General features: G+C 35.7%; 1 protein-coding gene across 1 annotated transcript; it reads left to right on the forward strand.

Annotated features, from left to right (window-relative positions):
• Positions 1 to 365: 365 nt before the first annotated feature.
• LOC123665171 (TBC1 domain family member 7) lies at positions 366 to 7243 on the forward strand. Its single transcript, XM_045599514.1, has 6 exons — positions 366 to 754; positions 1646 to 1842; positions 3043 to 3221; positions 3941 to 4036; positions 5568 to 5697; positions 6807 to 7243. The coding sequence occupies exons 1-6, from the start codon at positions 568 to 570 to the stop codon at positions 6900 to 6902; spliced, it is 885 nt and encodes a 294-aa protein (XP_045455470.1). The 5' UTR covers positions 366 to 567; the 3' UTR covers positions 6903 to 7243.
• Positions 7244 to 12869: the final 5626 nt, after the last annotated feature.

Below are 12869 nucleotides of genomic sequence, written 5' to 3' on the forward strand. Positions count from 1 at the left end.
GTAGTGAAGTAAGATATGGGATTTTTTTTGAAGAAAAAATTCAGCTCAAACATTCTTATTACTCGGCTTAAAATTGGATTAGCACTGTAAACTCATTTTAATAAAAATCACATTGCCAATTTGGAATTTACGTTTGAAGTTCTCTTACATCAGTCCCGATTATGACTGACTATTATTTTTATTTATTTAATAACATAAATCGATTTAAACCAATTCTATCATACATACTGTCTTAATATAAGACCGAAATTGACCAAAATAAGTGTGCACTCTTATTGAACACTGTTTTCAAAATTAAAATTACATACTAAAAGGGAATTTTAATTTGTTTCCACCTTTATACTCACGATAATAACGTCATTGTCAAAATACGGTGACATTTTTAAATGATTGTAAATAGTACGTCAAAATCAAACAAAATTAATTGTTTCATAAATTCGTATAATTGCCTTAGCTCTTTTATTATATTTTATAGAAGTGTTAATTCGTAATAAGTAATGGAATTACATGTCCAATAAGTAATTGTATTGAAGTATTGTATTGAAATCGTCTCTTTACGTTGAAATAATGACAGATGAAAGGAATTTTCGATCGTCGTATTACGAAAAAGTCGGCTGCCGGGGTGTAGAAGAAAAGAAATCCTTAGAAATACTTATGAAAGACAAGCCCTGGGACAGGGTCAAGTTAAAACAGTTCTGTTTACGATTCACAGTGCATGCTCCTTATAGAAATGTAGTATGGAAAGTGTTACTAGGTTAGTACGATAAAGTTTACATTATTTTACCTAATCGTGATAAAACTATAGGGTTTTTTGCATCACTACATACTATATCATCGATTACGATATAGCATGTAGTGATGCATCGAATATCTTAAAAAATAAAACTTACAAAATAAACATAAAATCGAATACATACATCAAAACAAACCAAAAAAAAACATTTCAGAACTTAATAAGCTATCTTACAATAAAGTAACATGATAAATTTGGCACTTATCTTACCAATTATTCGAGGATATCTGAAATAAAATAAAATAAAGTGAAAATTATTGGTAAGAGAGCCCAATTTTTTTTTTTTTCAAAATAAATTTTTATAGTCAAAAATAATTTGATAATTTCAATTGTGTTTTTAGATCTCCAAACCTGGTTTCTTTTGATTATTCAAAATCTATTTTAGTTTTTTTTTTTTTTTTTTTAAGAAATATCTACTGGAAAAATAATCGACTTTTTTAAAAAAAGAATTATAAAGATTTTTATAAATTTACATGTGCACTCATTTATTCTTTTAATTTTCCAAGTTCTTTCAAATATATAAATTAACCAAACAACAGAACAGTTAACATTTGTGTAGAACTGTGAGGGTAACATTAAAAATGATCGAGTTATTGCATTTGGCGCGAACTTCTGGAGGTTTATGTCCAGCTGTGGACTGCGATAGGCTAAAGCATGGCTGTTGCATTGGTGGTCGCTGGTTAGATCTTCACTCACGACAAACATTTGTATTAGCCATATAAATATTTGTCGTGGTCTTGGCGTTTGTGCTTGTGTATTGCATGTTTCCAGACACGAGAAAATCCTACTAGGGTCTGTTGAGTGTGAAGCGTTCATTATACTGTATAATATTAAAGAAAATCTTTGTTCTAGATATTCTTCCAGTGTATCCAGACTCTCATCAATTTGTATCTACACAGAGAACAGAACAATACAACCATATATTGTATGCAGTGAATTTACTCGAACTGGTTGAAAGTAACACCCCCCAGAGTGAGGTCATGCTTGCGATGTGGCTTCTGGAAAATGAGGAGCAGAAGCCACCTAAATTCCCTGAAACTAATTGGAGTGTTAGTATCGTATCTGCTTATTCATGCTGCTATTGTAAATTTGATCTTTTCAAAGTCGTCTATGTACTGGATTATTTTAAATATCTTCCCATACTGTTGAATTACAGTAAAAATATATTAAAAATATTTAAAAAGCCTAAATTAATTTTTTTCAATGAAATTTATCATTATATGCTTTAATGAGTATTGGTGCCAATTCAATACATTTCAAACCAAACCGGCATTGGGGCAGCATGCTGGATTAAGCTCTCTTACATGGAGAAAAAGGCCTATGCCCAGCAGTGGGATATTACAGACTGGAGTGAAAAAAAAACCAAATGTAATATAATTTAAATAGCTTAATAATAAATAATTTCAAGTTTGTCCTTATTGTAAAAAGATATAATATTACAAACAAATTCACATTTAAACGCTCTTGTCGTCTCGTCATAAGGGGCCATCCATAAATTACTTCACAAGGATTTCACGACTTTTTTACCCCCTTCCCCGTCCATGTCACAGATGGTCACATTTATCAGACCCTCCCCTCTTAGTGTGACGTCACATATTTTGCAATTTACTTTTACATTTTACATAACTTTACACATTATACATTTTACATAATTATTATTTTTTAAATTAAAACATCAGTTTCAACATCATTTTTATTCCCTTTAGAATTATATTTAACTGAGGTAGGGCACAGCAGGAATTTCCTGCTCAAAATATGGAGCAGCCCGACTGGGGTAGTACCTCTAACTTACAGACGATCACAGCTAAATAATACTGTTTTCAAGCACTATTGTGTTCCTGTTGGTGAGTAAGGTGACCAGAGCTCCTGGGGGGATTGGAGATTGGGTCGGTAACGCGCTTGCGATGCTTCTGGTGTTGCAGGCGTCTATAAGCTACGGTAATCGCTTACCATCAGGTGAGCCGTAGGCTTGTTTGCCGACCTAGTGATATAAAAAAAAAAAAAAAAAACATCACTATCAATCCAAGATAGGTACGAAATATTAAATTATTTTATTACTAACAATTATATTATATTTCAAAATGTGATGTTACAAAATTTAGGAGACCTCCCCACCCCTTGTCGCACCATGTCGCACTTTGCGGACACCTCAGTGTGACATAATTTATAAATGGCCCCTAAGTAGAAATATGAACAATCGACTTGCTTTTGACAATTACGTACTGATATTTCTTATCACGAACTTACAGTTAGCCGATACATTTCTACCAATAACGAACACGTTACTCCAACTTTATGATGACGAAGTCGACGTCTACTGGATCAGCAAAATGCTGACGGAAATAGTAAGGAACATGCAGAAGGATTTGCCAAAATTAAAGGAAGCGTTCCAGAGCATGCTGGAAAAAGAGGACGCGGCACTTTATAAGTAATTTTATTTATTAACTGAGGTGGGCCACAGCAGGTAATATTCTGCTCAAAATCTGGAGCAGTCTGGCTGAGGAAGTACGTCGACCTTACGGGAAATTACAGCTAAATAGCACTGCCCTCAATTTGTGTTGTATTTCTGTGATAATTATGGTGGGGAGCTCTGAGGGGTCGTGAGGGGTTTGCGATGCTTCTGGTGTTGCAAGCGTCTATAGGTCGAGTGTAATATTTGATTTTTCGAAAGAAACAATCTTAAATTATAGGCATTTTTAGGAGGTGAAATTAGGTGGGCTTTGCTTTCCTAAAATATGGACATCTTTGATTGGGCTACTAAAAAAAATCTTGCTCTGTTGTGTAAAATTGATTAAGATTTAGCTTTGGTGACTAAATACAGTATTATATTTATTCTATTACAAGCTGTGCCCGCGACTTCGTCTGCGTGAAATTTAACAAAAAAGTTATTGTTCAGTTACTCTTAGCCTAAGTTACTCCTTATTACATCAGCTATCTGCCAGTGAAAGTCCCATCAAAATCGGTCCAGCCGTTTCAAAAACTAGTCGGAACAAACAGACAGACAGAGACGAAAATTCTAAAAAAAATTATTTTGCTATATGTACCGTGTATAGGATCCATATGCATTTAGTAAAACTCGGTAATTTCATATTACAAACAGACACTGCAATTTTATTTATTTGTATACATATTATTATGTTTTTTCAGTCATATAATTGAAAAAAAGGCGTTAGATGTCTTGCCGTTAACTAAATGGTTCAATTGCTGCTTCGCCGGTGTGTTGGACGATACTTCACTCACCAAGTAAGTATTTTTTAATGTTTTAATTATAGTTATAACAATACACTTGTACGGGTTATCGCACATTGAGCAATATGATTGTCTTGTAAAATAACCTTCTTGAATTTCTTTTTTTTACTCTCTGACTGTACATTACAACACTTAATGATTATTTAATGATTAATGATAAATTCAATGATTCAGTTTTACTATTATTAATTCAATATTTTAAGAGATATAGAAAAACCGGTTCATTAAATAAGCCGTAATTCGTAAACGGTAAGTTTTACACAAAAGTTTACAGGCAACAAAATATGGGAAATTTTATACACTACAATAACTTTTGTTTGGAAGCCTGTACGGGTTAACGCACATTAAGCAATATTATTGTCTTGCAAACTAATAACCTCCTTAATTTAGCTGATTTATTACGAAATTGTTATTTAACTGATGCAGATTTCTAATGAAAGTTGTTATTTGTTTGCTACGAATGACGTCAAATGACGTCTGTACTTCTGCCTACATATACTTAAAATAATCTTAATAAACTTAGTGTTAGATCGACTTTCATTCGGTTTGGTTTCCCTCATAACTTTCCCTCACATGTCATCTCTCGCTCAACCAGAGATTGTACCATACACGGCCAAAAACGTTTTTTCAAGATGGCGCTTGAAGTTCCATCTGAATCAATCAGTATTTTTTCATTGTATGCTTAGTAACGCCACCGTAGACGCCGCGTTGGCGCAACGGTCACAGCCATGGATTGTACCTGTCGCGCTGGCGGTTGCGGGTTCGATTCCCACACATGACAAACATTTGTATTGGCCATACAGGTGTTTGCCGTGGTCTGGGTGTTTGTGCAGTCCTTGTGGGTCTCCCCACCGTGCCTCGGAGAGCACGTTAAGCCGTCGGTCCCGGTTGTTATCATGTACACCTGATAGCGATCGTTACTCATAGTAGGGAATATATCCGCCAACCCGCATTGGAGCAGCGTGGTGGATTAAGCTCTGATCCTTCTCCTACATGGGGAAAGAGGCCTATGCCCAGTAGTGGGATATTACAGGCTGAAGCATGCTTAGCAAAAGATTCTAAAACTTGCAAAAAAAATTGGAATCGGAAATTTAGAGCGAGGCTGACATAAAAAACGTGCTTTCGAACACACGACTGAAGTAAAACTTCTTTAGGAATAGGCCTGCACTGTGTCTTAGATATACGAAACGTAACTGGCTATGAGAGAAAGAGATAAAGAAAATGTGTGCTCGCAGCTCTCTTGCTCCGTTCGCCTCGCCCGATCACACATTTCGTAACGCTCTCGTCACGCATTCACCAGCTTACTCCCCAAGTCAACCGTGCATAAAGAAGTTTTACTTTAAAAAAAGGCTATTTTTACTGGCCTTCGTATACACAACGTTAAGTTAGTTTAGTGTTAGGGCATGTAAGTTGCATATTCAGGCTATAATATCGATTCTGATATCGCAGTTAAATGGACGGACGCCAGCTTAATAACACGTTGTATAAACAAATAATTATAATAACGATTTTGTTTTTCCCACAGAATATGGGATAAAGTCTGCAGCGGAGCGCCCAAGATCCTCTCGTTTGTAGCTGTGACCCTTGTTATAACTTTACGTAGGAATATACTTAAAGCTAAGACCAGTGACGAGATACTGCAGTGTGTGTCAGAGGTATGTGCAGATAATTTAATAATTAATTGTTCACAGAAATAGCATATAAGAGTTAATCTAAGAAAAAATTAATTTAAATGTAATTTATGCAAAATATTATACATATTTACAATTCACAACTTAAGAACTAAATATTTACAGATAGTTTTGGTATAAATCATGTCCGCGTGGAATTGTGCCAAGAATGCTGGCAGCATTTCCCCGTTGAATCTCTATGCTGATTCTCTGGTCAAAAAATGCACCAGCCCTCTTGTCACCAGTGGAGGCAATAAGGCGAAGTGTTACCTCATTTAAAAATAAATTAAGTTTTTTTTTTGACTTTATTGAATTTAAAGATTTTGCAATTTTTTTTTTTTTTCAATTTCAATCAAACCATCGAGGTTTCAAAAGCCTTTAAATTCATTCTTTAGGGATAAGCTCTTATTTATTTATTTATTTATTTAACACTTTATTGTACACCATACAAAAAAAAATAAGCAAGCAACATTAGCAATAATTTGTAGAAAAAAGAAAAATGTACAAAAAGCGGCCTTATTGCTTAAGAGCAATCTCTTCCAGGCAACCTTAGGGCAAAGGAGATGGTATATTGATGGTATATTATATGTTAGTTTCAATGACAATTATATACAATTCTGTATGTATAAGTAAATATACGGAAAACCGGGATGTCTGGCGCGATCTTGTGGAGGCTTATGTCCAGCAGTGGACTGCGATAGGCTGAACTGATGATGATGATTGATGAAGTAAAAATTAATTCACTAATAACGAATATTATACTAACTATAATAAGGACTTTTGAATTATTATTCAACACAATATGTAACATCGGTGTAGAGCCGGCAACGCGCTTGCGATGCTTCTGGTGTTGCAGGCGTCAATAAGCTACGGTAATCGAGTACTCAGTATCGGTATATATATAGGTCGATATACAATACAATACAAATACTCTGTATTGTACACTATCAGAGAAAAATTTTTACACCGAAAGAAAATATAGACATGTACAAAAGGCAGTCTTATCGCTAAAAGAGCCATTTCTTCCAGACAACCTCTGGCATGAAAAGGACATGACAAAATAATATGTACAGATTATATTTACTTTTTTCCAGATACCAGAAAATTGTGAAGACGTGGTAGCAAACAAGGCAATAGAATTGTGGCAGTATTACGCTCAGCCACAGAACGACCAGCTGGTAAAGAAATGATGTATGACCTTCTAATGAGTTCTAACTCATTAGAAATGGACAAAACATTTATATGTCATTATTACATGACACAAGTGAGAGACATTAAAGTAAATCACATACACTTACACACCATTTACAAGCTATGTACAGAACATTGGTCAAACAGTAGCAGCAGTTCAGACACGAGATGGTTCACAGCTGAACTCGAACTACTGCAGCTGTTTGATTGTTTTATATTGGTTAGAAATAGTAATTAGAATAGTTTTTGACGCTTGAGTCCGGGTGTGATATGTGTATTTATTTATGTATTATTTCTATGTATATTTATCACAAAAAAAAATCTAATATATAAAATTCTCGTGTCGCGGTGTTTGTAGTTAAACTTCTCCAAAACGGCTTGACCGATTCTCATGACATTTTGTGTGCATATTGGGTAGGTCTGAGAATAGAACATCTATTTTTCATCCCACTAAATGTTAAAGGTAGTCCACCACGTTTTTTTTTTAATTTTAGATAATTATTTTTTCTTTATTTTATTATGGTTTGGCGTTGAAAAATACATACAACCCTAAATTTTCACACTTCTACCTCCAATCGCTATTTAAAATAGCGTTTAGCGGCAAGAAAACGTTTGCCGAGTCAGCTAGTATATATATATATATATATATATATATATATATATATATATATATAGAGTTATAACAGTCGGCTGTTACCTGTAACACAAGCATTAAGTTGCTTACCATAGGAACAGACGACCGTGTGTGTGTGTGTGTTATGTTTATTTATTTTTATTTATTTAATAAAGACTAAGCTACTGCTTCTATTCGAGCAATGTTTTGTATATATATGTATATATATATATTCTCTGTCATATTTCGTCACGTTAAGCTATTTTCTTGACAATCTCCTACCGAAGATGTCATATCTCTTGATTGTTTTAAGTCTGGACGCCATATTGAAAACTATAAATTTTGCGACATGAATCAGTCCTATTTCATGTCATTTAGATTTCACTGACAGATCACTGACAGATCACCGATCTACAATTGAAACACGATTATAAAATCCTCGCTCTCAAGGAATTACTGCTAAGCATCTCTAGTCCTGAATAAATTATTTTAGCAATGATATTTCCTATTGTTTTCTAATGTTTACGCGAAATTCACTCGTTATAATGAAATAACTTAGTTTGAAAATACACTAGCATCTGTCTGTCAGTTTTTTATGACAGTCTATCATAACAGACTCGAAATTAAAAATTATTTATTTAAAGTATTATTAACTTACATGATGTCCCAAGATACAAAAGATAAAATAAAAGATACAGATAAAATATATTGACTCAATTTCAAAATTAAAGGAAGCTTATTGGAACATTAAAAAAAAAAAACAATATTTTTTGTAACGGTTTTTGTACTTTTAACTTGTTGCCAACGCTGAGGATTAAAAAGAGCCTAATTTGCGACGTCGCCCAAACTTAAAAAAAGGAGCGTATCCAAGAAAAAAATCGCCCAATTGGCGACAAATCGCCCCATCTGGCAGCCCTGATACTTAGTAAACCGCGATAAAATCCGAAAAAGGTGTTTGATTACAATAAATGGTATTGCCATTAAAAATTTATTCGATTGTTAATAAACTGTAATATAAATAATTATTTATAACGATGCATTTTTTTTAAATATTATAAATAAAAAATAGTTATTACCTTTTTTATTTTATGCGTATCTTTCTTATTTTGTTTTTATTTTATCTGTATATATAAAAAAGAAATGTCGTAATATGTGTACGCGCATAAATTCGGGAGGACTACCAATTTGGGTAATTATTTATTTATTTTTTCGTTATTGTTAGACAAAATTTGTATGAAATAAAATTTTTAATATAAATTTAATAAATGTTAGGTTTGAAGTAGGCTTAGTTCGTGTAATAAGTTGTTAACTGGCAACTGGTAGATTGTACTGGGTAGATTTAAGGAATGTCTCATATGGGGAATCACTTTAAAATTGTGTACAACACTAAGCAACAAATACTAAGTAAATGAAAAGTTTTTGAAGTAAAACTTCTGTACGCACGCTTGACTTGAGCTGGTGAATGTGTGACGAGAGTGTTACGAAAAGTGTGATCGGGCGAGGAAAACGGAAGTTGAGAGAGTTAGATGGAGCTAAAGAAGTTTTACTTGTGTCGTGAGGTCTAAAGCACACTCGTTTTTTAAATATATTAATAATTCTAGAGAGAGTAAAAAAACATTAGCAAAAGTATGAAGTTACATATAAAGATTGTGTAAATGTTGCACTATAGGAGTTTAACTTGTCTTTAGTATGTAACAGTTTAAAAATTAAATAAATTTGATTAAAAGTAATATAAATTATTTCTTTGTTGTTTTATTTCAATTGAAGTTATTTAATTCCTGATCACATATCATCTTATTCTTAAAATATTATAAAAGTACCCCAACGTATTTCTCTGTCTATTAGTTAGACATTATTCAATGAATATGTAAGGGCCCTTCATGTTATATGTAACACAAATTTTAAAGACCTTTAACCCTCGCGCGCTAACGCAAACATTACGTAACACGCAAGTGACATTTTTACCTCAAAGTTATTATTGTTTTATGTCTATACCCAATTTTCATTAATAGACAGTCAATTTTGAGCCAGATTTACGAGCTTTGGTGTAAATTAGTTGAAGTATAACGTTAATTGGTAAAGAAATCGTTGTAAATTAGGCCGCCTAGGAGCTTTCATTAAAACGCTGCCAAACCCTATGGAAAAACTCTCATAAAACATGGACAATGGAAATGCAAATGGCAGATCAAATTCTCATAGAGAGTTATGAGAGTCTATCAACAAACACTTTCGGTCGACCTGATGGTTAGCGGCTATCGTAGCCTATGAACGCCTGCAACACCGTAAGTATCGTATGGGCATTGTCGACCCTACCTCTGACCCTCCCCAGGAGCTCTGGTCTCCTTACCACAGGAACACAACACTGCTTGAAAGTAGTGTTATTTAGCTGTGATCTTCTGTAAGGTTAAGATGTTCCCCATTCGGGCTGCTCGATCCAGATTTTGAGCAGTATGTTACCTGTACCCTACTCTTTTATAGCTCTACAAAAAGTCTGCAATGACATATGTAAGTATTTATATTTAAGGGATAGCTTATTATACCTTTCGAATTACGACGTACAAAGCGGTTGTATACTTGTAATGTTATTTGGACTGATACAGTATTGATTGTTATCAATTTAAATAAATAATGTTTCATGCACATTATGATAATTCTTTACATAATTTAACTCAACAAAATATCTTGAGGATGTCGCCAAATAAAAGAAAACTTTCTTACTCTACTACTATACGCTCATGCTGCGGTGTGCCCGTGCGAAGCTGGTGCAGATCGCCAGGTAGTACAAAACGAAATATGAATACGTCATTTTCAAGTTTAAAGTTTTGGAATTAATCTTTCAGCTCCATACAGTAAGGTGGAAACAGCGAAACATGGCGTGGAATTAGTCTTTATAATTCAAAAACGGGAAAAGACTGCCGCTGGTTTCCTGGGAGAGGTAACGAAAAGATGGTTTTGTAAAACGCAACCAGGGTCAACTAAGTCTTGGTTTCATGTCAGGAATACAATGTTAAAAGCATGAGTTGAAATGGCTAAACGGCACAAATTTTCGTAATTTATCTCAAATTAGATATTTGTGCTAAAACCATTTGCAGTAAAAAAAAGTAAAATAAAATTGACCCCCACGACGCAATCTCCGCTAGTAACAGGAGAGTGTTTTGTGTTTTGCCCAGAGAACTGTAATGACAATTAGTAAATGCAAGAAAACTGGTCACTAAGGGTCGACCGAGACACGGTTTTCGTTTTCGGCCGAGACCGAGAATAGATAAATTGAGATTTTTTTATTAAAATGCTCATTTTTGCCTATTTAAGAGTGTAATAATAATTTGCAGTCCACTGCTGGACATAGGCCTCCAAAAGTTCGCGCCAAAAATAGCATGAACTCGTGTGTTTTGCCCATAGTCACCACGCTGGGCAGGCGGGTTGTTGATCGCAGGGCTGGCTTTGTCGCACCGAAAACACTGCTGCTCGTCTTCGGTCTTTGTATTTCAAAGCCAGCAGTTGGATGGTTATCCCGCCATCGGTCTGCTTTTTAAGTTCCAAGGTTTGCTGTGTGGTTACGGCACAAAAAATTTAGCCACCCCCACTCTTCCCGTGGGTGTCGTAAGAGCCGGCTAAGGGATAATACAGTTCCAGGCTAAGATCTAGATTAGGTAAAACCGAATTTCGGGACCGTGGGGGGATGGGGGGGGAGAGGGTGGGAAACGCTACCCCTGGTACCACTGTCACACCTCGGAATCCCATGGTTATGGAGATATCCATGGTTAAAGTTTTGAGGTTAGAAGAAGAATTTCGAAAGTTAGAGGAACGCTTGGCTCCGGCGCTACGGGAAGTGCAGCCCTTGCGTGCGAAAGCACGCTCACTCATGCTCCGTACAAAAAAAAAACGAATTATGGGGTTTTTGGGTGTGGAGGGTGGAGGGTGTAGGGGAATCTATACAAGGTAACACTGTCATACCTCAAAACCCCATGGTTATGGAGATATCCATGGTTAAAGTTTTGAGACTAGAAGAAGAATTTAAAGCTATTATAATACCTTTGAGCTCGTAGTGTTTGCATTGTGTGACAAATCGACACTTTTAAACAAAATAACGCGTCAGACATAATATTCTAATAAAATTAGTAACATTGCGTGCTAGAATATAGGTTTAGAAATTCGAAAAATACCCAAAACCGAATCGGAGCACCTCACTGTCCACGTGGTCTTGGTCTGTCCTACCCCTAGAGTGTTTTTTTTTGTGCCGCGGAGGCGCGAAGGGAGGGCAGCCCTCGCCCGCCGTGCGAAAGCGCGCGAACGAATGCGTAGAGGAGCGGCTGAGGCTGGTCGCCGAAGGCGACCAGCCTCCGCTGCGGAACGGAGCATGAGTGAGCGTGCTTTCGCACGCGAGGGCGGAAGGGCTGCACTTCCCGCAGCGCCGGAGCCAAGCGTTCCTCTAACTTTCGAAATTCTTCTTCTAACCTCAAAACTTTAACCATGGATATCTCCATAACCATGGGGTTCCGAGGTGTGACAGTGGTACCAGGGGTAGCGTTCCCCACCCTCTCCCCCCCCATCCCCCCACGGTCCCGAAATTCGGTTTTACCTAATCTAAAGCTTTACCCAGTTCCATTGCCGCCCCTATACTATACCCGAAATATTTTCAGCTTTTTGTATTAAATTAGTGTTGTTACAGACCACATTAACATATGATTGACAGTCTTAAGTTACGTACTTGTCACTACGCTGACCTCCGTTACATCACGCTATCAAAGTTTTACGAAGAATAAATTGACGGTTACCAATTGTAAGCATGCACTTCAGGAGGAAATGTACTTCTGATACACTAGTATTTAGCGCTTAGTTCGTGCACGCTCTTAATTGAGTGTCCCTACTGTGCCTTTTGACCGGTTGCTCTCAGAGAATCTCGTTCTATGGGATAAATATTATCCTACATAAAATCCCTCTCTACTACTCCCTAACTGTTTATCGTGTCTTCGTGTCATTGTGTTGTCGTGTCGTCGCATCCCCTTCATCTCGTCGCATCCTCAACCTATCGTTGTCTCCGTGTCATCGTGCCGCAAATGCGTTCGTCTAGCGTCCCCCCACCCACTACACCACTACACTTTGATAAAGTGTAATATTTATTGTAATATTATTACATTTGTAAAATAAGTTGTTATTATAAAATATATACGAGAATACCCGCATTATGTTTTACACTACATTATAACAATAAAAACTGAAAAACTTAGGGAGACCACTCCAAGATTTTTATAACTTCCCGCGTTTTTGCCAGTTTTAATTTTATTATACGTCAGATTATTTCATATTTTTACAAATGCTAACCGATTACAGCGTTAATGGTAATGGTAACATT

Source organism: Melitaea cinxia, chromosome 23 (genome assembly GCF_905220565.1).
Source record: "Melitaea cinxia chromosome 23, ilMelCinx1.1, whole genome shotgun sequence".
In the NCBI taxonomy this organism is placed as follows: Eukaryota; Metazoa; Arthropoda; class Insecta; order Lepidoptera; family Nymphalidae; genus Melitaea; species Melitaea cinxia.